This window comes from Typopeltis vanoorti, chromosome 16 (genome assembly GCF_054136105.1).
Source record: "Typopeltis vanoorti isolate ZY-2024b chromosome 16, IOZ_Tvanoo_1.0, whole genome shotgun sequence".
Taxonomy (NCBI): Eukaryota; Metazoa; Arthropoda; class Arachnida; order Uropygi; family Thelyphonidae; genus Typopeltis; species Typopeltis vanoorti.
The window spans coordinates 44,399,204-44,423,201 of NC_143564.1; the positions used below are offsets into that span (position 1 = coordinate 44,399,204).

Consider the following 23,998-nt stretch of genomic DNA (forward strand, 5'->3'; position numbering starts at 1 on the left):
AGTTTTTTTTTTTATTTATTTCTTATTTGTATTTTCAGACGAACTAATTCAGCCTAGCTGTAGGTTGAATCAAAGCATTAATGTTCTGTGTGTTTCATTTATATATGTAGTGGGGGAATATGTATGTCCCAAATCACCTTGATTGACATGTCTTATATGAAAAAAATTGCCTCAAAGTTTGCAGGAAATTAAAAATAGTTGACCCTGGAGCCCAAACTGTTGCATGGGGAAGAGGAACTCAGTAAAAATTTCAAATTTTTATCAGTTACTCTTGATAGGTAGCTGTAAATCAAAATTTCTCCCATTCTGTTATTTTTCATTTTCATCATTTTCATCCAAATGAAAAGTAAAAAATGAGTGAATGCTGAAAAAAGAAAAAAAAAGGTGTGTACAGTTACATTAAGCATCAAATCTGATTGGAGAATTCTAATTTTAATCTAATGTAGTTTCTTTTTTTTTTCCCTTAACATTTTATTATTTCATTTTATTTTCAAGTCGGAATACATTTTGATAACTAAAGTTATCAAGAGATTGAGAATTATACAGACCCTGTATGATTTTAAAATTAGGTCATCGTCATTATCAAATTCCTGATATCTACCCTCAACGGGTGTACAGGATAGGATAGTACTACATGAAAAACTTAAATCATTACTAACTTCCTATCAGCAATTTTCTTCCAAATCAGTCTGCTATCATTCAAGATGCCAACATTATCAGATCTTATATTTCTATATTCTAAGACACTTTTTACTGTATATCAATCCATCTTTTTCTTGCCAACCTAGCAGAGAACACTTGTTTTACTAATCTTTCCTCTCCCATTCTGTTTAAGTGACCATACCACCTGACATTAGCTCTACTAACACATTCCTAGATGCTAATAATGTCAGATTCTTTCCTATTATACTAATTTTTAATATGATATTGCCACTGATGCCATCTGTTCATGCCTCTAATTTTTCTCAGGACTCTCATATCTGTGGTCTTTGGTCAAGTATTTTACTTCAAACCCAGTTCTCGGATCAATAAGTTAAAATTAGTTTGAACACTGTCTTCTATACAGCTAATTTAGTTTAACTAATTTCTCTCTTATTCCATATAAATTTATTCATTTGACTTCCTCCAAATCAATCAACTCGATTCTATTGTCGATTTCCGTGTTAATTTACTATCTTCACTAAGAATCGTGCCTAAGTAGCCGAAATGTTTTACTTGTTTTATAGGTTCTCCATTCATAATGCAGTTGATAATTTCAATGCTTCTGCCTATTTTCATTGTCTTGTTATTGTTGACCTTCATACAAAATCTATTGCAAAAGTTATTCCATTTAGCCAGGGAATCTTGCATACTTCTAGTGGATTTATTTACAAGTATAACATTATCCACATAAAACAAAGAGCTGAGATTAACATCTCCTATTTTGATATAAGGTTTAATACCCCCTTTCCTTCATAATATGATCCATATAGATAACAAACAACAGAGAGAATAATGTATATCCTAGTCTGACACCAGAGCTAATATAAAACCATCTTCCTAAACTTCCTTCAATTCTAACTGCCGACTTTCAACTCAAATAAAGACTAAGTGTTACTTGATATAATGCTCCATTGACAGAATAAAAATGTAGCATTTTGAATAGCTTTTCTCTTGAATCCTTGTCATATGTCTTTTCCAGAACTACAAAACTTAAATACAGATCTTTGTTATATTCCTATGATTTCTTACAGTTTGTCATAAAGAGAAAATTTGATCCTAACAGCCTCTATTTGGTCTGAATCGAGTTTTTCTTCACCCAAACTTCCCTTCAACAATCCTTCTCAACCGTTTCTCAAGTATACTTGCATAAATCTTACCAGGGAACACTCAGTAGGGACCTCTGTAATTCTCACATTCAGTTTTATTTCCCTTTTTATATATGGGTACTATGAGAGCTCTACTCCAATCATAGGGAATTTGTCCCTCTGTCCATGCCTTCTGAACTATGCAGTGCAGCCACTGTAAAACTTTTATACCTCCATACTTGAGCACTTTTGGTCGAATTTCATCTACTCCAGCTGCCTCTCCACATTTTAGGCTTTTGATGGCTTTTTCTACTTCAAGTATGGATATGTATTCCTGACTGCATGCTTGTTGAATATTTTTTACCACTATACTGTCATCACTTCTTGTTTCATTTAGCAATTTTTCAAAGTAATTACTTCATACTTCAAGGATATCTTTTTCTCCCATTTTCATGTCACCTTTATTATTATTATTATTACGTGCAACTCCAGGGAGTCATTAGACTCATCGAGGGAGGCCCCAAATCATTTTCTTCACAACTATTCGACATTCATACAGTATCTATCATACCTCGCCTTAAACTCATTCACTGTCACAGCATCCACCACAGACTCAGGGAGCGCATTCCACTCATTCACTACTCTAAAAGTAAAGAACCCAGCTCTAACACCTTTACTAACCACACTTTTGCCCAGTTTCCATGGATGTCCCCTAGTCCTCCCACAACCAGCCCTGTTCTCAAAAATATCTTCTGAATTAATTTTATAGAAACCCTTCAGTAATTTGAATGTCTCAATCATATCTCCCCTCCTCCGCCTATCAACCAATTTTTGCAACCCACAAATCCTCAACCTGTTCTCATACGGTTCATTCCACAGACCTTTATCATCTTTAATTTATTTTACTGCACTTTTTCCTCTTTCTGAGATTCTTTTCAACAGCCTCCAGAATTATCAACATTATCAGATCTTATATTTCTATCGTCTAAGGCACTTTGTACCATATCAGTCCACCTATATCTTGGTTTTCCTCTGGGTCGTTTTCCTGCCAACCTGGCAGAGAACACTTGTTTTGCTAATCTTTCCTCACTTATTCTATTTAAGTGACCATACCACCTGCTCTGCAAAGCATTCCTGGATGCTGACAATGTCAAGTTTTTTCCTAATATTCTCGTTTTCAATATGATATTGCCATTAATGCCATCTGTTCACGCCTCTAATATTTTTCAGGACTCTCATATCTGTGGTCTCTAGTCTTTGGTCAAGTGTTTTACTTCTAACCCAGCTTTCAGATCCAAAGTTAAAATTGGTTTCAGCACTGTCTTGCCTACAGCTAATTTAGTGTTTTAGCTAATTTCTCTCTTATTCCATATAAATTTATTCAGTTCACTTCCAACCATACCAACTTTGCTGATTCGGTTGTCTATTTCCATATTTAATTTACCATCTTCACTAAAAATCCTGCCCAAGTAGCTGAAATGTTTTACTTGTTCCACAGGTTCTCTGTTCACAATGCAGTTGACATTTTCAACGATTATGCCTATTTTCATTGTCTTTGTCTTTTTATTGCTGACCTTCATATCATATCTATTACAACAGTTATTCAATTCATCACACCAGATTTAACATTAAATCTGGTGTGATTAAATCTTCCTGTACTCAAAGACTAAGTCTTGCTTGATATAATGCCCCATTGACACCATATAACTGTAGCGTATCGAATGGCTTCTCTCTTGACACCTTGCCATATGGTTTTTCCAGATCAACAAAACTTAAATACAGATCTCTGTTATATTCCCATGACTTCTCAACTATTTTGTCGTAAAGTGAAGATCTGATCCTGACAGCATCTATTTGGCCTGAATCCAGCTTGTTCTTCACCAAGCTTTTCTTCCACAATTCTTCTCAACCGTTTCTCAGGTATACTTGCATAGATCTTGCCAGGAACACTCAGTAGGGAAATACCTCTGTAATTCTCACATGCAGATTTATTTCCCTTTTTATATATGGGTACTATGAGAGCTCTACTCCAATCATCGTGAATTTGTCCCTCTGTCTACGCCTTCTGAATTATGCAGTGCAGCCACTGTAAGACTTTTATACCACCATACTTCAGCATTTCTGGTGGATCATCTACTCCTGCTGTATTTCCACATTTCAAGCTTTTGATGGCTTTTTCTACTTCAAGTATGGATATGTATTCCTGACTGCATGCCTGGTCAGTGTTTTTTTACCACTGTGCTGTGATCACTGCTTTTCTCATTTAGCAATATTTCGATGTAATTACTCCATACTTCACGGATATCTTTTTCTCCTGTTTTCATGTTGCCTCCATCATCTCCGGCTCCTTTTACAGCACTGTTTCATCCATTTCTAAGCTTCTTGAACAACCTCCAGAATATCTTACCACCTTCTTGATATATATTTTCTATATTCTTGCCAAAAGTCCTCCCATGACTTTTGTTTAGCTAGTTTTACACAGTGTTTAACTTTCTTACATTTGTCTCTGTATTCTCTAAGAGCACAAGCCAGGAACTTTTGATGTGCTTTCTTCTTTTCCTTCACTGTCTCTTTAACTTCCTGTGTCCACCATGGAGTTCTAATTTTTCTATCCTTGCACACAACCTCACCACATGCCTCTCTGGCTGAATCAATTAGTGTTTTCTTCAAGGCTTGCCACTGAATCTCCAAGGTTTGGTTGCTGTTCTTAAACTCTTTCATTTTTTTCTTCAATAATCTTTGTGTATTTTAGTCTACAATTCACATCTGAGAGCTGCTCAACTTTTATTCGCTTTAAAACTTTCTTACATGTTATTCTTTTTAATCCGAAATTCAATTTTATCCTCATCATCACGAACCATGGGCTCACTGCCCATTGGTGTCCGATGCCTCCTTCACTATCTTCTTCCACTTTCTTTGTCCAGTGCACAGTGTCACAATTTCTGTACAGCCATTCCACATCAGTCTTTTATATCGTCTATCCATTCTCTGTTTAAACCATCCAAAATACCAAACATAAATGTCTTTATCTTTCTGTCGTCACTCGTTCTACAGATGTGTCCAAATAATTGCAGATTCTTTTTTATAATCTTCTGTATTAGATTCTCTTTTGGTTGTATCTTCCGATAGAGCTCTTCATTGATGATTTTCTGTACCCATCCTATTCTTAGAATCTTCCTATAACAAGTTCTTTCAAATGCCAAAATTCTTTTTCTTGATTCCTTATTTATTACCCATGTTTCAGATCCATATAGTACACCACTAAAGATGCATGTTTCCAGTTCTCTTAGTTTTGTTTACAGGCTGATCACTTTACTTTTCCAGATGTTATCCATGGCCTTCAGATTTGTTCTTCCCTTTGCAATCCTGACAGTCCAAATCATACGTCATTTTACTTCCCAAATATGTGAATTGTTCTACATTTTCTATATCAATTCCATCCACTTGTATCTTTTGTTTCATGTACTACTCACCAAATACCATTGTCTTTGTTTTTTCCAAATTCATAACAAGTCCAAATCTCTTCCCTTCCTGATTTAACAGTTTCGGTGTTTTTTGTAGTTCTCTTTCTTCTTCTTCAATAATAACAATGTCATCTGCAAATCTCAGATTGTTAATTCTCATTCCATGTACAAATATTCCTTTTGCATCTTTCTTCAGGTTGTCCATTGCTCTTTCTAAATGTGCGATGAAAATACTTGGTGATATTGGTTCCACTCTAGTACCTCTGCTTGTTCTAAACCATTTCCCCAAATCATCACCTATCTAACTGCTGCAACTGCATTCTGATAAACATCTTTTAATATAGCTATTAGTTTTTTATCAATTCCATTGGATTCCAGAACTGCTAATGTCACTTTCTTGTCAATACTGTCAAATGCTTTCTGAAAATCAACAAAGCAAGTATATATGTTTCTGTTTTTTCTCCTAGCTTTCTCTGCTATTAACCTCATTGTTAAAATCTGTTGAATTGTAGTTCTATCCTTCCTAAATCCTGCTTGCTCGTCTGCAAGATATGCTTCCAATTGTGTTCTCAATCTTTCTGTCAATATCATCATCATTACTTTACCAAGGTGACTTGTCAAGGCAGTTGTTCTATAACTTTTACATTATGGCTTATTTCCTTTCTTGTATAATGTCACTAATATTGATTTCACCCACTCTTCTGGCATTTTCCCTTCTTTCCATACCATATTACATAGTTAGTGCATTTCTGTAACCATACTTTCACCACCATATTTAATCATTTCTCCAGTGATGTTATCGTTACCAGGACTCTTGTTGCGTTTTAGCCGTCCTATTGCTTTTTCTACCTCTCCTCTTGAAATGTCCATATCATGCTCATCACCTGGTAGTGATATCTGCTTCAATTCTTCAGTCAGTTTCCCAACGCTATCTAAATCTAGTTTTTCTTCATATAACTCACTACAGTATCTTGTCCACCGCTGTACAATTTTTTCTTTATTCATCAATACTTTGCCTTTTTCATCTTTAATTGTGGTCTGTTTTGATTTACCACTTTCTATTAATGGTTCTATCATTTTGTATACCTCCCTTGTTTTATGCTCTCCATAGTACTGTTCTATATTGTTGCATTGGGCTTCTAACCATTTCATCTTATCCATTCTGACTGCTTTTTTCACCTCATTACACCTTCTTCTATATTGCTCTTCTATTTGTTCTGATGTATCCCTTCTTATCTTCAACATTCTTTTTTCCTGTACTAACTTCAATGTTTCTTGTGTAATCCATTTCTTCTTGATCTTCTCTTCTTCTGGTACTGTTTCTTCAACTGCATCTTCTATCACCTTCGTTACTTCTTTCACTCTTAGATTTGAGTTTTTTCTTTCTCCACACTTTTAAGTTTCTCTTCTAACACTGTTCTGTACTTTCTTCCTATTTCTGCTTCACTTGTTCATGCTATGTCTCTTCTATTCTGATGTTGGGGTTTATATATCTTTTTTAATTTCAACTTGATGTTTGCGATCACTAAACTATGGTCCGAGTCTATATCCGCTCCTTGAAAAGTTCGATGTTGCTGTACTGATCCATCTTCTTTTAATCATAATCATATCAATCATGTTCTTGGTTTTCCCATCATTTGATTGCCACGTCCATTTTCTACACTCCTTTTGTTGGAATCTTGTGTTACAGATCATCATCTCGTGGTCCACAGCAAATTCTAACAATTTTTCACCTCATTCATTTCTTTCTCCGAAACCATATTTTCCCATGACCCTTTCCCAACCATCATTATATATTCCAACTTTGGCATTCCACTCTTGAATAATTAGCACATCTTGCTTTGGTATCGTTTCTATTGTCTCTGTCAGATCTTTGTAGAATAAGGTGAAAGAACGAGGTGAAAATTTTTCACCTAATTCATTTCTTTCTCCGAAACCATATTTTCCCATGACTCTTTCCCAACCATCATTATATTTTCCAACTTTGGCATTCCAATCTCCTTGAATAGTTAGCACATCTTGCTTTGGTATCGTTTCTATTGTCTCTGTCAGATCTTTGTAGAATGAGTCAATATCCTCATCTCTGCACTCTTAGATGTGGGTGCATATATCTGGATTATTGATATGTTAAACGGTTTTGCCTGAAATCTTGCTACTAGGATTTGTTCGTTGACTGATTTGTAGCCTAACAGTGTCTCTCGAGCACTTTTGCTAAGAAGGAAGCCAACTCCTGCTTCATGCTTGGTGTCATGTCCTGACCATATTACTTCACATCCATTGATCTCTCCAGATGATGCCCATTGCATCTCCTCCAATCCTAGTATATCCCACCAATATGTCTTCATTTCCTCACGAAGTAGTTCTAATTTTCCTTGCATCCAGAGTGTCCGCACATTCCATGTTCCTATGATAACAGTTCTGTCAGTTTCTGTTTCCTTTCGGTGTTCCACTTTTCGATCCAACCCCGATCGCTCGATTGGTATCGCAGGCCATGTTTATCTAGGTGACGTCCGAGCCAGCATGTTTTATCCATTGATCTGTAGGCTTCAGATAACAATAGTGTTTTTTATTTACAGTCAGAACATCGACACTCATCTGGCCGACCCTCCTCTTTTATCCAGGCTTGGGAGTGGCATGAGACCCCTAAAGATCCCATGGCAGGAATTTTATCCTGCTCAAGACTAAATACACTTCCAATTTCAAATCCTCTGTACGCTCTGGTGTCCTGCATCAGGGAGAAGACATCACTATCAACAATAACATAGTCAATGAGACTTTTCTTATTCCTTTCCTCTTCTCTCCATGTGAATTTGTGCACATATTTATGTTGGAACATGGTGTTAGTAATAACCAGTGCATATCCTGAGCAGAAATCCAATAACAATATTGGAGGTTCCAGGTATTTGCCATTATTATTAGCTTTGCTCTTTTCTCCAAATTTTCCCAATATATTTTTGTATGTCTGACAATCATTTCCTACTCTGCTATTTAGATCCCCAACAAGGACCAATTTTTCATTGTGTCAGTTGCTCTCTCTAAAGATCAAAAAATTCTCCACGTCTATCTTAGTAGAACCTTCTGTGGTACCATTGGCACAAATAAGTGTCATTGTCCAGTTCCCCATTCCCACATCACTCTACTTGAGACTGCCTGCCATTCAAGAAGATTAGCCTCGTATTTAGTGTTGAATACTATGGCTCCTTCTTTTCCTTGATTGTTATTGCCTGAATATAACATTTTATATTTATTGCTCAGAAGATCTCGCCAGTTTTTGTCTTTTTTGTTTCAGTCAACCTTATTATGTTAATTTGGCACTTATCTAATTCCTCAGCTAGCTCCATTTCTTTGCCATTCAGGCTTCTTATGTTGATAGTACTGATCTTTAACTCTGGTGATGTTGAGTCGGGGTGTGTTTTCAGATTTGTTTGAGTAGCTGACTTTTCTCTGTTCACCCTGGTTCCCTGGCGAAAACAACGGGGGCCTTGTTTAACCAGGCGACGTCCCAACCGGCATGAAACTTTGTTATGTTGTACCATGATTTTGTATTTTGATTTAAGCCAATAAGAATACAATTTGTTCGGCTAAATCCCAAATTGCCAGCCCATCATCATTCGTTCAGTATCCAGGTAGATACCCAATAATATATCTTAAATATATAATAATTATTACAAACATAAGACAAGTGTAATAATTATTATATATTTAAGATATATGAAATTCATATCTTTGACTTCAAATATTATGATAAGAACTATGAAGGTAAATAAAAACTATGAATACAATATATCACTATACATTTATATATATATACTTATATCTCTTTGTACCATTTTAATGTTCTGAGAATTTGGGTCAGATTCAGAGTTACTAGTATAGTTTACTTCACTAAAGATTTCACTTCAGATTTCAGCTCTGAGCTTAACTGACAGTGTCATTATAATATTTAACCTTAAGAGATTAAAAAAGAAAAGCGAAATAAATATACAGGGCTGTTTCAAATTAAAGTACCCCTATTCAGTGTAATCTGTAGATGAAACTTAGTAGGTACCCTAGTCAAATCATTAGCTCAAAAAATAGCTGATAGGGAAAATACGGTGCTGTGAGCTGTAAAGTAGTATAAAGGAAAGAGTGAATCTGACTTTACAGTTGCACAGTGGGTCTCACTTTGCCTGAACTTTCCTTGCTTATGAAATGTTTCTATAGGAATGGGGAAAATGCTGCAGCAGCACTTTGTGAGTACAGATGTCTAAAGACTCTGTAAAAAGGCCCAATGACATCATATGCAATGCGATACAGAGTTCATCAATTTTAAGAGACAGACAGTTTGACAGTCCAGTCAGGAAAAGGCATAAATCTGAAATTCTTCAAATGATCAAGAACGTTGCAACTTACAGTTTTTCAGCAGTCAAATGAAAATGCTGTAGGTTTGTACAATGCATGTGCCATAGCAAGACAATTAGATTTGCCATATATAATGGTATGGAATACGATATTAGTATATACAGAACAGATTCAACACACTCAATTTTTGTGAAAGTGAACCAGATGAACTATGAGAAGAGACTAAAGATATAATGGAAACAGAAGTAAAGAAGAACAAGCCAGAAGAGACAAGGAAAAATACTTTAACCAGGAATGCCAACAAATAAAAGACCAAAACAAGAAAGGAAAAACGAGATCTTTTCAAAAAGATCAGGGAACTGACAGGGAAGTTCTGCGTCAAATTGACAATATTGAAAAGTAAACACAAAGGATTTCTTACAGAAGCTGCAGACATCAAAGAAAGATGGAAAGAGTATACAGAAGCCCTTTACAGAAAGGACTGCGAAATTACTGAGAAATTTGAAAACAGGATTATACACAGGAGCAGTACCACTGGAGAGTTAAGTGAGATGGGCACTGCAATAGCCATCCAGTAAGAAAGCATCAGGAGGGGATGGGATACCTACTGAACTGCTCAAAGCCCTGGGTGAAGAGTCAGTTAAAATTTTAATGGCTCTATGTCACCAAATTTGGATCACAACTGCATTCCCTAGGGCAGTGGTGTTCAACCTTTTTTACTACGTGAGCTACTTTTCTATAAAAAGTTATTCGGCGATCTACTCTCTTATATAGATTACGTTCCCCCAACCTGATATCTAATTATGCACAAATAAACAACTAAAAAAATTTACACAACTAAAAACTTTATTTGTGTATTTAAAAATTTATTTATCACCGTTAATTATTTTAATACAACAAAAAAAAAAATATATATATATATATATATATATATATTGGAATAAAATATTTATTTCTCTATTTTGGAAAACCAAAGTTAGAAAAAACAATAGATTGATTACAAACTCACAAGTTACAGGAAATGCTGGTTGATTAAAAAAAATTGTTTGGACCTCGCAATATTTTCATAGTCAAGTTGATATGAAGAAGTGGCCTATCGCAGACAATCATCCAAATGATCATTTGTAATTTGGTTTCTTAATTGATTTTTTATGATGGTCGTATTTGAAAAAGCAGATTCTGACAAGTGTGTCGATCCGAAACACGGCAGAATTTTTCGCGCAATATCAGCTAATATTGGGAATTTTTCATGTGCATACTTCCAAATGACTTCATTGTTTATTGATTTTAAATGTAAACTATTCTGAATGTTTATTATCTCAAGTTCTACTTCAGTTTGGTTTATATCAAACGGCCCACTAATTTTATTTGAAATTTCTGTGACGTTCAAGTTTTATTAAAATCTTTAAATCTTGAATTTATTTCTTTCTCAACTAATTCTATTTCACGAATAAATTCTTTTAAATCATAGCGAAGCATTTCTTGATTTTGTTAAAAAAAAATTTAAGTATGGGAGATGTCTAAATTCGGGGTCATTTATATTTTTCTTTAATAAAAGTAAGTATTGTTGGAAAGTTTTTATTGAACTTAACATGTCAATTAAATTTTTATCTCTACCTTGTAACTCTAAATTTAAATTGCTTAATTTTGTACAGAAATCTATTAAAAATGATAAGTGTAACAACTATCTTTTATCACTCAATTGTGGTGGATAAATATCTCCTTTTTCATCAAGAAAATTTTTTATATAGTTAATTAATACAAGAAATCTTTCTAAAAATGGACTTCTGCTGAGCCAGCGAACATTATTGTACAACAGAAGTTCCCTATCATCATCTGCCTGTAATTTAAATAACTGCCATTGCGGTGCTTTTCTCGAACATCTTTTTGTGTTTAATCATTTACTACACACTACTTGTTGGTGAATAATACAGTGGTACGTTAAAAAATCTGGATATTTGTCATCGTTTTTACATAGTGAAATGAAGCCTGATTTATTACCTATCATTGCAGGAGCACCATCAATAGTAATAGACACAAGTTTAAAAAGTGGAAGTTTGTGTTGTTTCACAAATTCATCAAATGCTGAAAAAATGTCTTCTCCCTTAGTCCTTCCCAATAATGGTATAATTTTCAAAAGTTCTTTACTTGAATAATCTTGAAATACCATGCGAATAAATACCATTAACTGAGCAATATTAGTGAAGTTGTTTGATTCATCAAATTGTAATGAAAACGCCATGCACTGGTGAATGTCTGACATTAACCTGGCCTGGAAACTTTTCTCTGGCAATTGGAACTCTTCCTTTCGGCAATTTGAAACAACCTTGTCTGAGGCCTAGAAGTAGTCTCTCTCTCTAGCGACGTCTCGAACCGAGAAGCTCCTTTCTGGAAGTGAGAAACTTCTCTCTCAAGCAATGTGGATCCGGGCAGTCTCTCTGACGGTGACTCTGGACCGGACGGCCTCCTCTCCGACAGCAATTCTGGAACCGGGATCCCTTCTGCTTGCTTCAGTCCCTTTTTATTACGCTTCCTCTGAGACCTCGCATGAAGTTTGGCAACCCCCAAAGAATCGGTATGGGTCTTTCATCTTAAGTTTCAAGTTTAGCTCGCCTTTTGTTCTCCTCTGCTTTCTTTCGATTGTAAGTTGCTGGCCATCAGAAAGTTGTTTGAACTCTTTCTGACTGACTTCAGAGATGTTTACACTTAGAGCTTGCAAGCCTTTCTCATACATACAAGTTTCAATAACCATCTTTCTAATACCGCCATGTAACAGCTTCGTGACAAAAACATTGCCTTTGTTTTTAACACTCTAACATATTCTTATTAAAGCAGTATATACAGTTAGCTTCAAAAGAGTTATTTACAAAAATAACTCTAATGCAAACTATACCGAGACAAACAAAGCTTATTTTTTTACAATATTCACATCGGACTTAACCTAAGTAAAATATCGATGTAATGTGCTTTGAAATATTTAAGCTACAATTGAGTTTTTACACTTTGCTTATAATTTTACCTAAGTAAAATATCGATGTAATGTGCTTTGAAATATTTAAGCTACAATTGAGTTTTTACACTTTGCTTATAATCGTATTCACTCGGCTCGCTGTTTGACTCCACCGATCCAAATTAATTCCTTTACCCAGACTTATCAGAAAATTACTGATTTGACAATTTTAACGAAAAATAAATAAACAATAGCAATACACTTAAAGCAAATTAAAAATAATACAAAATAATGATAAATAAAATATTATGTTTTCAGTTTTAATTAAATTTGTAAGTAAGGAGGAATACAGAAGAGATCGACCAAAAATCGCCCCACGATATCGATGGGTTGAACACCCCTGCCCTAGGGAATGGAAAAAATTAGTTTATATACCTTTTATTGAAGAAAGGTATATAAACCAATGAGTGAGTGTGAAAATTACAGAACTATAGCACTGATTTCTCATGCAAGTAAAGTCTTAAGATCTTTCAGAAAAGACAGGAACCATTCATGAAGAGAGCAATGCCAGGTGAACAGGCAGAGGAACAAGAGATCAAATCGCCAGTGTGAGATGGATAATAGAATGAACACAGGAATATCAAAAGAATGTCTTCCTTTGCTTCCTTGACTATTGTAAGGCTTTTGACTCTGTAGTTCATGTGAAACTGTGGAATGTGTTAAGAACAATGGGAGTACCAGAGCATTTCATTATCCTTCTGAGGAATCTTTATTATGAACAAGAAGCAGCTGTCGAACAGATCTTGGAAAAACTGAATATTTCACAATAGTTAAAGGGATGTGACAAGGATGTATTTTATCTCCGTACCTGTTTAACTTGTACAGTGAATACATTTTAAGAATGGTGGAGATGGAGGAGTCTTCAGTTGGAATTAAAATAGGCGGAAGAAATATTAATAATTTGAGGTATGCTAATGATACCACCTTGTTAGCAGAATGCAAAGAAGATTTGGAGTAACGTATTATAAAAGTTAAAGAAGAAAGTGCTAGGTATGTCCTTAACCTCAAAAAGACAAAAGTTATGGCAACATGTGAATTTAATGATTTTGAAGTAGATGGGGGAGAAAATGGAAGCAGCTAACAATTTTGTCCTCCTAGGATCCTGAATTGATAAAGATGGGTATTGTACTGAAGAAGTTAGAAGAAGATTATTACTCGGAAAGGAAGTAATGACAAATAAGCAAGATCTTTAAAGATATTAGCCTTGCAACAAAAATCAGAATTGTGAAAGCAATGGCATTCTCTGTGGTACTGTACCGATTGAAAGTTGGACCCAGAGAAAGAGTGAAAGAAGGAAGATAGATGCATTTGAATTATGGGTTTGGAGACGCTTACTAAGAATACCATGGACTCCAAAGCAAACCAATAAATCAGTGATAGACAGAATAAAGCCAGATTGCTCCCTCGAAGCTATGATCATCAAGCAAAAATTGTCGTACTTTGGACATATTATGCGAGCAAATGACAGTCTGGAGAAGATGATGCTGCTTGCTAAGGTTGATGGAAGCAGGAGAAGAAGACCAAGAATTAAATGGGTGAATAGAATTAAAGAAGCAACTGGAATGCACCTGGAAATTCTAAAAGATATGACCAGGAATCGAAAATGACTCAATGGAACATAACACCCACACAATGGTATGGAGAACTTTGTATAAAGCATTGCAGTGCTACCCATATAAACTCAGCCACAGCCAAGAGTTGCAAATGCGAGATGCTGGCTTCTGAGAAACATTTGTGTTGAAAATGTTGACATTCATGCAGCTGGATGAGGATTGGCCTTTGAACATCCTGTGGAGTGATGGAGTGCATTTTCATGTTTGTAGAATGGCAAATACTCAAAACTTCTATATCATCTGAGCTACAGAGAATTCCAGTGCATTTCATCAAGTTCCCTTACATTTGCTAAAGGTCACAGAATGGATAGGATTTATGGCCAAGTTCATTATTAAGCCATTTTTCTTCAAAGAAATCCACCGTACCAGACCTGTTACCTGCACAGTAACTAATGCACATTATCAGAACATGTTGAGCAGTTTCATCATCCTGCAATGGCAGCAAAGAGGATATCTGAACACAATATTGTTGATGGAAGATGGAGCACCTCTCTACATAGAATGTGTAGTTCAACAATTATTGCATCAACGTTTCCCAGAGGATGAGTAATCAGTCGCTCATTTTCTATGAAATGGCTACCATGTTCGCCAGACTTTAACCCCTGTGACTTTTGACTTTGTGGTTACCTCAAAGCATAGTTATTGAGAGAAAGTTCTTCACCTGCAGATTTGAAAATCATGTGTGAAACCTTTTGACAGATCATTTGCATTCTTCTGCAGACAATGCTGTACAGTATCAGCTATTGGTCCTGCACAAAAGCCAACACACTGAATATCATCTCCATTGATCGTTCAGATCTGACATGCTGCAAGGAGCTTTCACATCTCCTTGCAGCATGTCAGTTCTGTGTGATATGATTTTTGTATCACATTATTTTATGAAATGAGTGAAATAAATATCATCAAATAACTTTGTTTATTATTGACTCTGAATCACTTCAAAATCGCATATCATCTGGTTCACATTAATGCAATTTTCACCTGCTCACAGCATCGTATGTCCCTTTTTGATCATGTTTGAACTATATTTATTTATTCTTATTGTCAGAATCTCTACCCCTTGATCTGGTTAAAATACCCACCAAGTTTGAGGATATTTTGTTTACTGATTCTCTCTACAGATTGCTCTGAATAGGGGTACTTTAATTTGAAATATCCTGTATGCACACACGTTTTTTTTTATTGTTTCTCTCTATCACCAACTCACAAAGGGATTTGAGTAATTATTTTGATAATTACGAGATATTTAGATTTTTACATCTGATAATTGTTATCAACTGAACATATAGCATTGATAGTTTATTACGAATAAGTTTCTGCCATAAGTTCAACAGAGTTTCAATCCAATTATTGCTCATTTAAATTTGCTTTCAGTCTGTCACTTTATTTAATTTGGTTGTTACACACTCAGCCTTTTAACTCAGAAAGTAAATTTTTCTGTTACTTCAGAAATCTTAAGTTTTTAGCATGCAGGTAAAAAAAATTACTTGCATAAACTAAATCATACAAATATCGTAGTGGGGAATGTTCATTTAGGATCACTGTTTTTTATGTATAGAAATAAGTCATGAAAATAGTTCTTCCTTTTGTCGACTCAGTTGATGGCCATATACTTTCCAATCGTTGTAAAGCTTAGCACTTCAAGAACAATTTCCCTAGAATGTACAAAAAAAAATATAGCCTTCCCTCCTGTGGGGAGAAAAAAAAATCTAAGTTATTTTTGGAGAAATATTATCTTAATTCAGTTGCTTAGGACTAGTATATCTTTGTCTTCATTATTATTAGTTAATGTTTCTTCTTAGTAAGCATCTAATAAAAGTTTTTGAATTCACACTGGAATCCCCTACATGTTTTTCTGTTACGCATGAACAGAAAATGCTCTTCACAACTCAGAATGAAACTTTATCCTGACTGCCAATGCATCGTACTAATGCACTTTGCTGTGATGTATGACAAAAGAATCTATGCAGTAAGAACAAAAATATGTACAATTTCAGCATTACTGCTTAGTTGAACTCCTCTTCTATATGTGTGATAATTTTAATAGTAATAATAATAAAAAAAAAAAAAAAAACAGCTATGCATTGATATGTGCTAACAAATGAAATATATGAACGAAATTTCAATATTTTGTTCATATATTTGACACTTTTACATTTTTATTAGTTTTGCTATGACCAGTTTGAATTATGATTACTGTATCATTGATTATTTTCATGATTTATTTAAATATGGAAATTTAAAAATTACATGTTTAGTATTTGTCTATCTCATTTCTTCCCTTTTGCTTGGTTTTCTCTTATCACTTGATATTGTTCATGCAAGCATGTAAAACAATATGATGTGTTTCTAAATATAATGTCACTAGTATCTGTATGGTATTTTCAATATTAAATTTTTTTAAAAAATTTTTTTTATTAGATTCATGGCTTTACTAATACTTCGAACTGAGTTACAGCAGCAATAGTTAAACTCTGAATACAAGAAATTTAATACATAAAACCAAAAATTAAATAATGAAATATTTATTCATCTTTTTAGGCAACAAGAATGATGGCACAATTTAACCACATATGTGATTCATCACTGTCAAGGTTAACATGTTCTCATGCCCATTTCATATCTGTGAAATTGCTTCTTCAGTATGTAGAACAAATAAAATTAGTACTATCCACATGATTCTTGTTGCATTGTGTTGGAATAAGTATAATTTTGTCTACTACTTTGAAATATCTGTAAGTGTTATGCAATGCATGACATTCTTATGTCATCCCGAATGGAATTCCAATCCTGATCTTTTGTGGCCTCTGTTTGGCAGTACCTTGATGTTCATCTCTCAGTGTATCATACATCCCATGTTACCAAATTCCATAGACATGTTTTTCATCTATGTGCAGAGATTTCAATGATCTAAGAATTGAAACGTTTTGTAAGGCATGAGGTTCACTTTATTCTCTAAAATATGTCTTAATTTGTCTGTCACATGCATTTTTATATGGGGAGAATCACAACAACTTTCTAGTTATTGACTGGTGTTTGTTAGTCTCTGGATTAGCATTCTTTATAGTGAACTAGCATCATAACTATTTCTGATCAAAAATTACTTTTAATGTAATGGAGATATTGTGGTCATCTTTCTGTTACTTAAGATGGCACATGCTGTGTCTCTTAAGATCCATTTGACAGCTATATACTGTATAAGATTCAGATTAGGTTATTTCTGGATTTTTCTTTGTGGCTTAAGTTAACTTGCTATGGTTGGAAATAGAGACCACAACATTAAAAATAAATATGTTGGCCACAGGCTTGAATGTGAAAAATACCTTGTTCTGGGATTAATATTGAAAATCTGTAGTTCATCTTGTGCTTCTGACCAAACTTCAAAAATGTTATTTATATCTAATACTTTTTTACATGTGGTAATCATGTAGTGCATTTTGCTTGAAGGACACTAGAGGTCAGTAAGCTAAGGTCGTATGGTTGAACCCATAATCTGTGTACCAAAGGGGAGGGGGAGAGAAAGTGATCAAAACAGTGTTGGAAGAACTGTACTAAGTTTCACAGGAATGACTCTCTTAATAAGTCATTGTTTCTTTGTTAGTCATGTTTCTGAAAAATATGATGTTCAAGCTAGATCTTCTGAATTAGATGTTTTGGCCTTTTTTATATGTTTAGGAGCTAGTGTAATATTATATCCTTAAAATAGGATTCTGTATTCTGCTTCAATGAGAGGATGTGAAAAGAGATTAATATCTGTGTCATCAGCTGGTAAGCATTTTTGTATGTTTATCCTTATTTGTTAATCTTTTCAGATTTTTTTAAGATGGTGTTCTGCATTTCATCTAACATAGTGGTATTGTTAGATATTGGATATGAGTTGATTTCCAGTATTTCAAATGTTTGATGGTGGGCACAGAACTAATATGACCAAATATCACGAAGTGTGCTTTCTGGCATTAAGATTTCAGATTATATGGTTCCTATATGTTCTCTTAGTAAGACAAGTGTGTCTATTTTATTCATTTTCTTCATATGGAATTATTTAATTTTTTTAACCATTGGCCTAATAAACATGCCATAGCAAATATTCTGTGCAGGCATTGTTTGATCTTCCACATCCCCATAAATTTGAAAATGATTGTGGATAGCTTTGTATTATGTTGAATTTCTTTTAATATAGTATTGTACCCATAGGACTTTGGTTGGGATTTTTCAGTAGTTTGTTATAATGAATGAATTCGTTATACTAGTGCTTGTTCAAATAAGGTTCGAATGTATTTTCAAACAAATTTTGTTTTTGTAAAAACAAAATTTGTGATGCTTTGTAAGATTTCTATCATTTGCCACTGAGTGGTTTGCTAGCAATGCTGGATTAAGAATTTGTATAAGTAAAACTTTTATAATCTGCTTATGATTTCATTAGCCTCAGTGATAAGGTAAAAAAATTCTCTTATCCTAGATGTGTCTGGATCATTTGACTGGAGGCTGTACTTAGCAGATCCAGAATTTCAGGCTGCTCCTGTGTCATGCTTCAAACACGTAAATAAAATTTTGATTTAGTACATTAAATTAATAGATTTTGCAGAATTGTTATTACTTTTTTAAGAATTTAAAAAATTTAATTTTATAATTTTTATAATTGTAATGAGTGAGTACATTTAAAAGGGATGTTTTATTATGTAACTAAAGATTAAATTAACATTTTTTAAAAATTGTTAAACATTAGGTTAATCTTTGTATTAAAAAAAATCAAAATAAAATTTTAAATGTCCCTACAGCAGAGTTTTATTGTTATTTAAGAATAATAAAAATTTAGTTATAACCTAATTTAATTAAAACTTAAAACAGACTATGATGTCAGAAGCATATTAACCGTGTAAAATTGTAACAGTCTTCAAAAATTAGAAATACAATGGCTTTGCTTATTCCTTATAAGGGAATAAAAGTCATTAGCTGATTTTTGTTTTTCTTTCCCCCATTCAAAAATAAGCCAACTGAAAAATGGCAGTGAGTTAGCTCAGAAAATATTTGTTTAATTTTAAAATTCTTGACGTGAAGGATATTGACACAAGTTGTTGAGGACCTGTCGTCTAATTAATCACTAAACTTGTGAAATCAGCCAATAAATATAATAGTTCATCATGCGAAGGTAGGTAAGTCATTTAAGATATACAATACAGAGGTTATGTGTAATGTATTTATTAGAATTAACATATGACAGTATATTTGAGGATACAAGTAAGATACACATGCACTTACTAGTGCCCTTGTAACGAATTATTCATGGTCTATCAGTGAATGACTAACCTCTTGCATCACTTGGGGAGAGGGAAATGTTCAGTAAGCGAAATAATTTAGCACTCTATAATAAATTCAGTTAAATCCTTTATCCAAGTGTAAGCAAACAGAGTATGCGCCTGAAGTATCTTCAGGACTGAGGCAACTCATGGTAAAGGCGGACCAAGCTCTCATCACTACTTGTCTTAGTATCTACCATAATGCAAAGCACATCTCCTTGCAGACATGTATAATGCTATGCATTAAGGGAAGGGCCACTACTCAGACCAGTTTCGACCTTTATTGAGGTCTCGTTAGCGGGAGCTAGACCCAGAGGTGGTGATACCTAGGTGGAAGCAATGGAGAAGTCATATTTACCTATACGAGTTGCCAAAAGGTGGCTCACCTTATTATTAAATTACTCTGGATTTAGAGAAAGATGTTGGAAGTTTTTTTTCCACTTGGTTAGATTATAATAAATTTAGTTTAATCCTTTATCCAAGTGTAAGCAAACAAAGTTTGTACCTGAAGTATCTTTACCACATTCCACCTTTACCATGGGTTGCTTCAGTCCTGAAGATACTTCTTGCGCAAACTTTGTTTGCTTACACTTGGATAAAGGATTAAACTAAATTTATTATAGTCTAACCAAGAGGGAAAATACTTCCAACAAATTTAGCACCCTCTCACAGCACAGATGGCATAAAGTCTTCTAAGTGGGTTGCAATGAAACCTCCCATCAATTTGACCCTTTCACTAGCAGTTTGACAATGCTAGTAATTAAGAAAATATTTTCATATAACACATTTTGACAGCATTACTTCGAATTGCTAGTTTCAACTTTTCATGCAGATGCAATGTATTTGTCATTGTATACCTTTCCTGATAAGGTTCAAAGATCAGTCCTTGTGAATCCTTCCCCAAAAAAGTGAGTAGCCCAGTTGTGAATCTACTTCATGTGCAAACTTTGTTTGCTTACGCTTAGATAAAGGATTCAACCAAGAATATAATTTCTTGGCATCTTTAATTTAGATACCTGACCACGAAGGAATCATTATCCTTGTGGGCAACTATACTTCATTCCAGCAAATCTAATTCAGCACTAAAATGTTGCTTCTCAGTAGGACCTATTATTATAATATGTTGCATCTGTCTGCTACCTGGTGTAGATACATCTCAGGATGACTTGGATCTTGTATTACAAATCTAATACCAGTGGAAGTGTTGTTGAATGCATACTTGAAAAAAGTAATCTTTCCCACCTAAACACTGGAAGTAACACCTTCTGAATTCCTACCTGAATATTCACTGCTATCAGCTTAGCATTTTTCTCATTATCCCTCTTTCCAGCAGGAAGTAAAAAGTAATATCCATGGGAGGTGACTGTTTTTCCTTGATGTCTACTCTCTTACATGGATATCACAATGGAAAATAGATCAAGCTAACTAGAATGTCTTATCCATAGCAAAATTTGATTTTCCAGTAGCAGTGAGTCATGTTACAATGTATAATACTAGCCATCATAACTGCAGTACCAAAACATCAGGTTGGTTTCTGCCTATCCTCAAACCATAATGGGATTCAGAATATGCTACATCTGCCAAGAAAGCCCAGAGCATGGCTTTAGATTATCTTCTGTAAATATCAAACCACACCAAACTTAATCCTTTTCAGATGTGTTCATGCCTGAGCAAAATACATCTGCTTTTAGAGACAAAAGGACTCGTGATCCAATTTACATATTCTTCTGTCACCGGATCATCTAAAGTCAAAGAGGTCTATGACAAAATCTGGAAAATGATGGCAGATAACACCACACAAATTTTCTCTCTTGGATCATAATAGATGCCCAGTTGATCACCCAGAAGCAATTACAGATACTCTTTGTTTTTATTGCTAAAACATGGCAATAATTTCTTATTTCTCCAAATCCTGTCCCTAAAAAGTGAAGTGTAAAAACATTTCCCTTTGAATTTTTTGAATTTGAATGGTCTGAAATTTACTATAGACTGTTCAAGAGCTGAAATCGATGTTTTTCTGTTTAACTTTAGTGTTGACTGACTACTCTAGGACTAGATGGCATCCATTCTGAAATGGTCAAACATCTGTGACCATCCTCCTGGATTAGCTGCTCTACATTTTTTACAAATTTTCTCTTAGAAAAATGTTCTGATTCCTGGCAAAAGACGCTTATAATTGCCTTTTCAAAACCAAGTAAGAACACAAATTCCAACAAATTATTGTCTGAAAGCTATGACTGTTCAAAATCTTGGAAAAAATTAATAACTTCAGTCTTTTATGGAGTTTGGAGAGCAACAGCCTTTTTTTTCAAGTCTGCTTGATTTCTGAAAACATCACTCAATATTAGGTCATTTAATAAGCATGGAAACATGCATTAGTCATGTATTGCTAATCACATGTCCAGTATCAATTTTCTTTGACTGGAAAAAAAGCATATAACACAGCTTGGAGGTTTGGTTTACTTAACATGTTGACTACCATTGACTTAACGTGCCACTAGTTTGGTAGTATTTTCTCTTTAAAAATATATACATGTTGATAAATTTTTCACTTTGTCACTGTAAACTTTTCTTTAGTAAAAGTGTTTTCAGAGTTTGTGTGATTTTATAACTGGTTGAATGTTTCTAGTCCTGCATGGGTAAGAAGCACAGAATCAATCACAAAAACTTGCTCTTTTCTTTTTTATCAGAAATGTTCTCTAACAATGTTTCAGGTCTGAGTGAAACCAGTCTCTCCTGATGTATTCTTCATGAAGGAATTCTCACTTCTTCCTCCTCTAAGAAGTTGATGGAAAAAAAAAAGTATCATATAACTGTAACTAATACCTTCTATATTGACTTTACCATCTTTTGTCATTCTTGCAATACAAGGGCATAGAAAAACAGTTTGATGATCTTTCCTCTTTTGCATTTGCCAACAGGTTTATGTTCTTAAAAAAAATAATTGATTTGTGCATTTTTGCCATGAACGTGGTCTGTATTCCTATTCACAGCTAAGTAAAACTGGGATAAATGATAATCCCAGTCATAACAATGATAGCATTCTTGGAACTCATACTTGATTTTAAAAAAATCCTATCAAACATATGTGAATTATGAAATAAGTGCAGGAAAGCACTGATGAACATCCTTCACACCTGTGTCTTCCACCTGTTGTGGTGCTGACTGATGTTCTTTGCTCTCTTTCTATCAATCACTTATTCAGTCATGATTGAACTAGGGGGCCCAAGCTTATATTTCTGTCTAAGAAGATACACTTTGATGGTGTTGGATTCTCTCCATCATCAGGCAATCAGAACCACAACTAGAGCATTTTGAGCATCTCATGTTCATGTTGAAGAGCTAATGAACTGTCTTTGTCATTTCAATATCAACAGCATCAAAATGATAAAGATGGTTCATTCAAATCTGACAAATTTGAATATTGCAAATATGTAAATCCTTGTCAGGCTATTTTATATTACGAATATGTTCTCAGTTCTCTCCACATTGGGACAATTTTTGTAACAGTTATCCAGTTACATATACCCTGTTGATTTGCACTGTTATGTCGTTGCTTTCTTTATATTTTACTGATTTATATCTTCCTATTCTATCTTTCAATCGCTAATGTACTTCAGATATCATGCCTAACATACTTGCATCTAGGATTGTTTCCTCTTCGGATACTGGCACCGGACTGGTAGGCTGGTTCTCCTTGAATTCTGATGATTTGAATTATGAAGACTCGAAAGGGGTTCTGTCCCCCCCCCCCCCCTTGAGTTTCGGACTGATTGGCCAGTTCTCCTTGAATTCTGATGGCTTGAGTTTTGAAGACTCAAAAGGGGTACCACACCCCCATGGCACATAAGCCCTGCCGAGTTCCAGACTGGTAGACCAGTTCTCTTTGAATTCAAATGACTCGAAAGAGGTCCCCCCTGCATATTGCACCCAACCCCCTGAGTTCTGGCTGATTGGCCTGTTTTCCTTGAATTCTGATGACTCGAATTTTGAAGACTCGACACTCAGGGTAGCCCTGAGTTTCAAAACGTTTTAAATAACTTGACAAAAAAAGCTTATCATTTTATATTATAGAGTAGATATATTATTTTTTAAAAAAACCCAGATTTTGTAATTTAATCTTCCCACCTTGCCTCAAACAACCCCCCCCATCACATTTCCTACCCCCCTTTATCAGCCTAACAACAGAAGTATGGAGAACGAAGACATCCTAACATCCAAACAAGGTATGTGCAAAATTTCTTCCTCTATTAATTCGTAGTAAAGGTGGACCAAGCTCTCATCTCTCCTTCTCTTAGTATCTCCCATAATGCAAAGCACATTTCTGTGTGGACATGTATAATGCTATGTATTAATGAAAGGGCCACTAAAAGAGTGTGCTTTGCATTATGGGTCCAAATTTGCCTCAGTCCTGAAGATACTTCAAGCGCAAACTTTGTTTGTTTACACTTGGATAAAGGATTAAACTAAATTTATTATAGTCTAA

The 23,998-nt window shown here is 34.5% G+C and overlaps 1 protein-coding gene across 4 annotated transcripts in view; it reads left to right on the plus strand.

The window, feature by feature from the left end:
• LOC150097982 (MBT domain-containing protein 1-like) overlaps window positions 1-23,998 on the plus strand; it is a 469,576-nt gene that overhangs the window by 172,194 nt on the left and 273,384 nt on the right. For all 4 annotated transcript variants that reach the window (XM_090406078.1, XM_090406077.1, XM_090406080.1 and 1 more), the window contains one exon: window positions 18,675-18,754. In XM_090406078.1, the coding sequence (XP_090262204.1) occupies window positions 18,675-18,754 (80 nt within the window). The remainder of the gene's footprint in view (window positions 1-18,674; window positions 18,755-23,998) is intronic.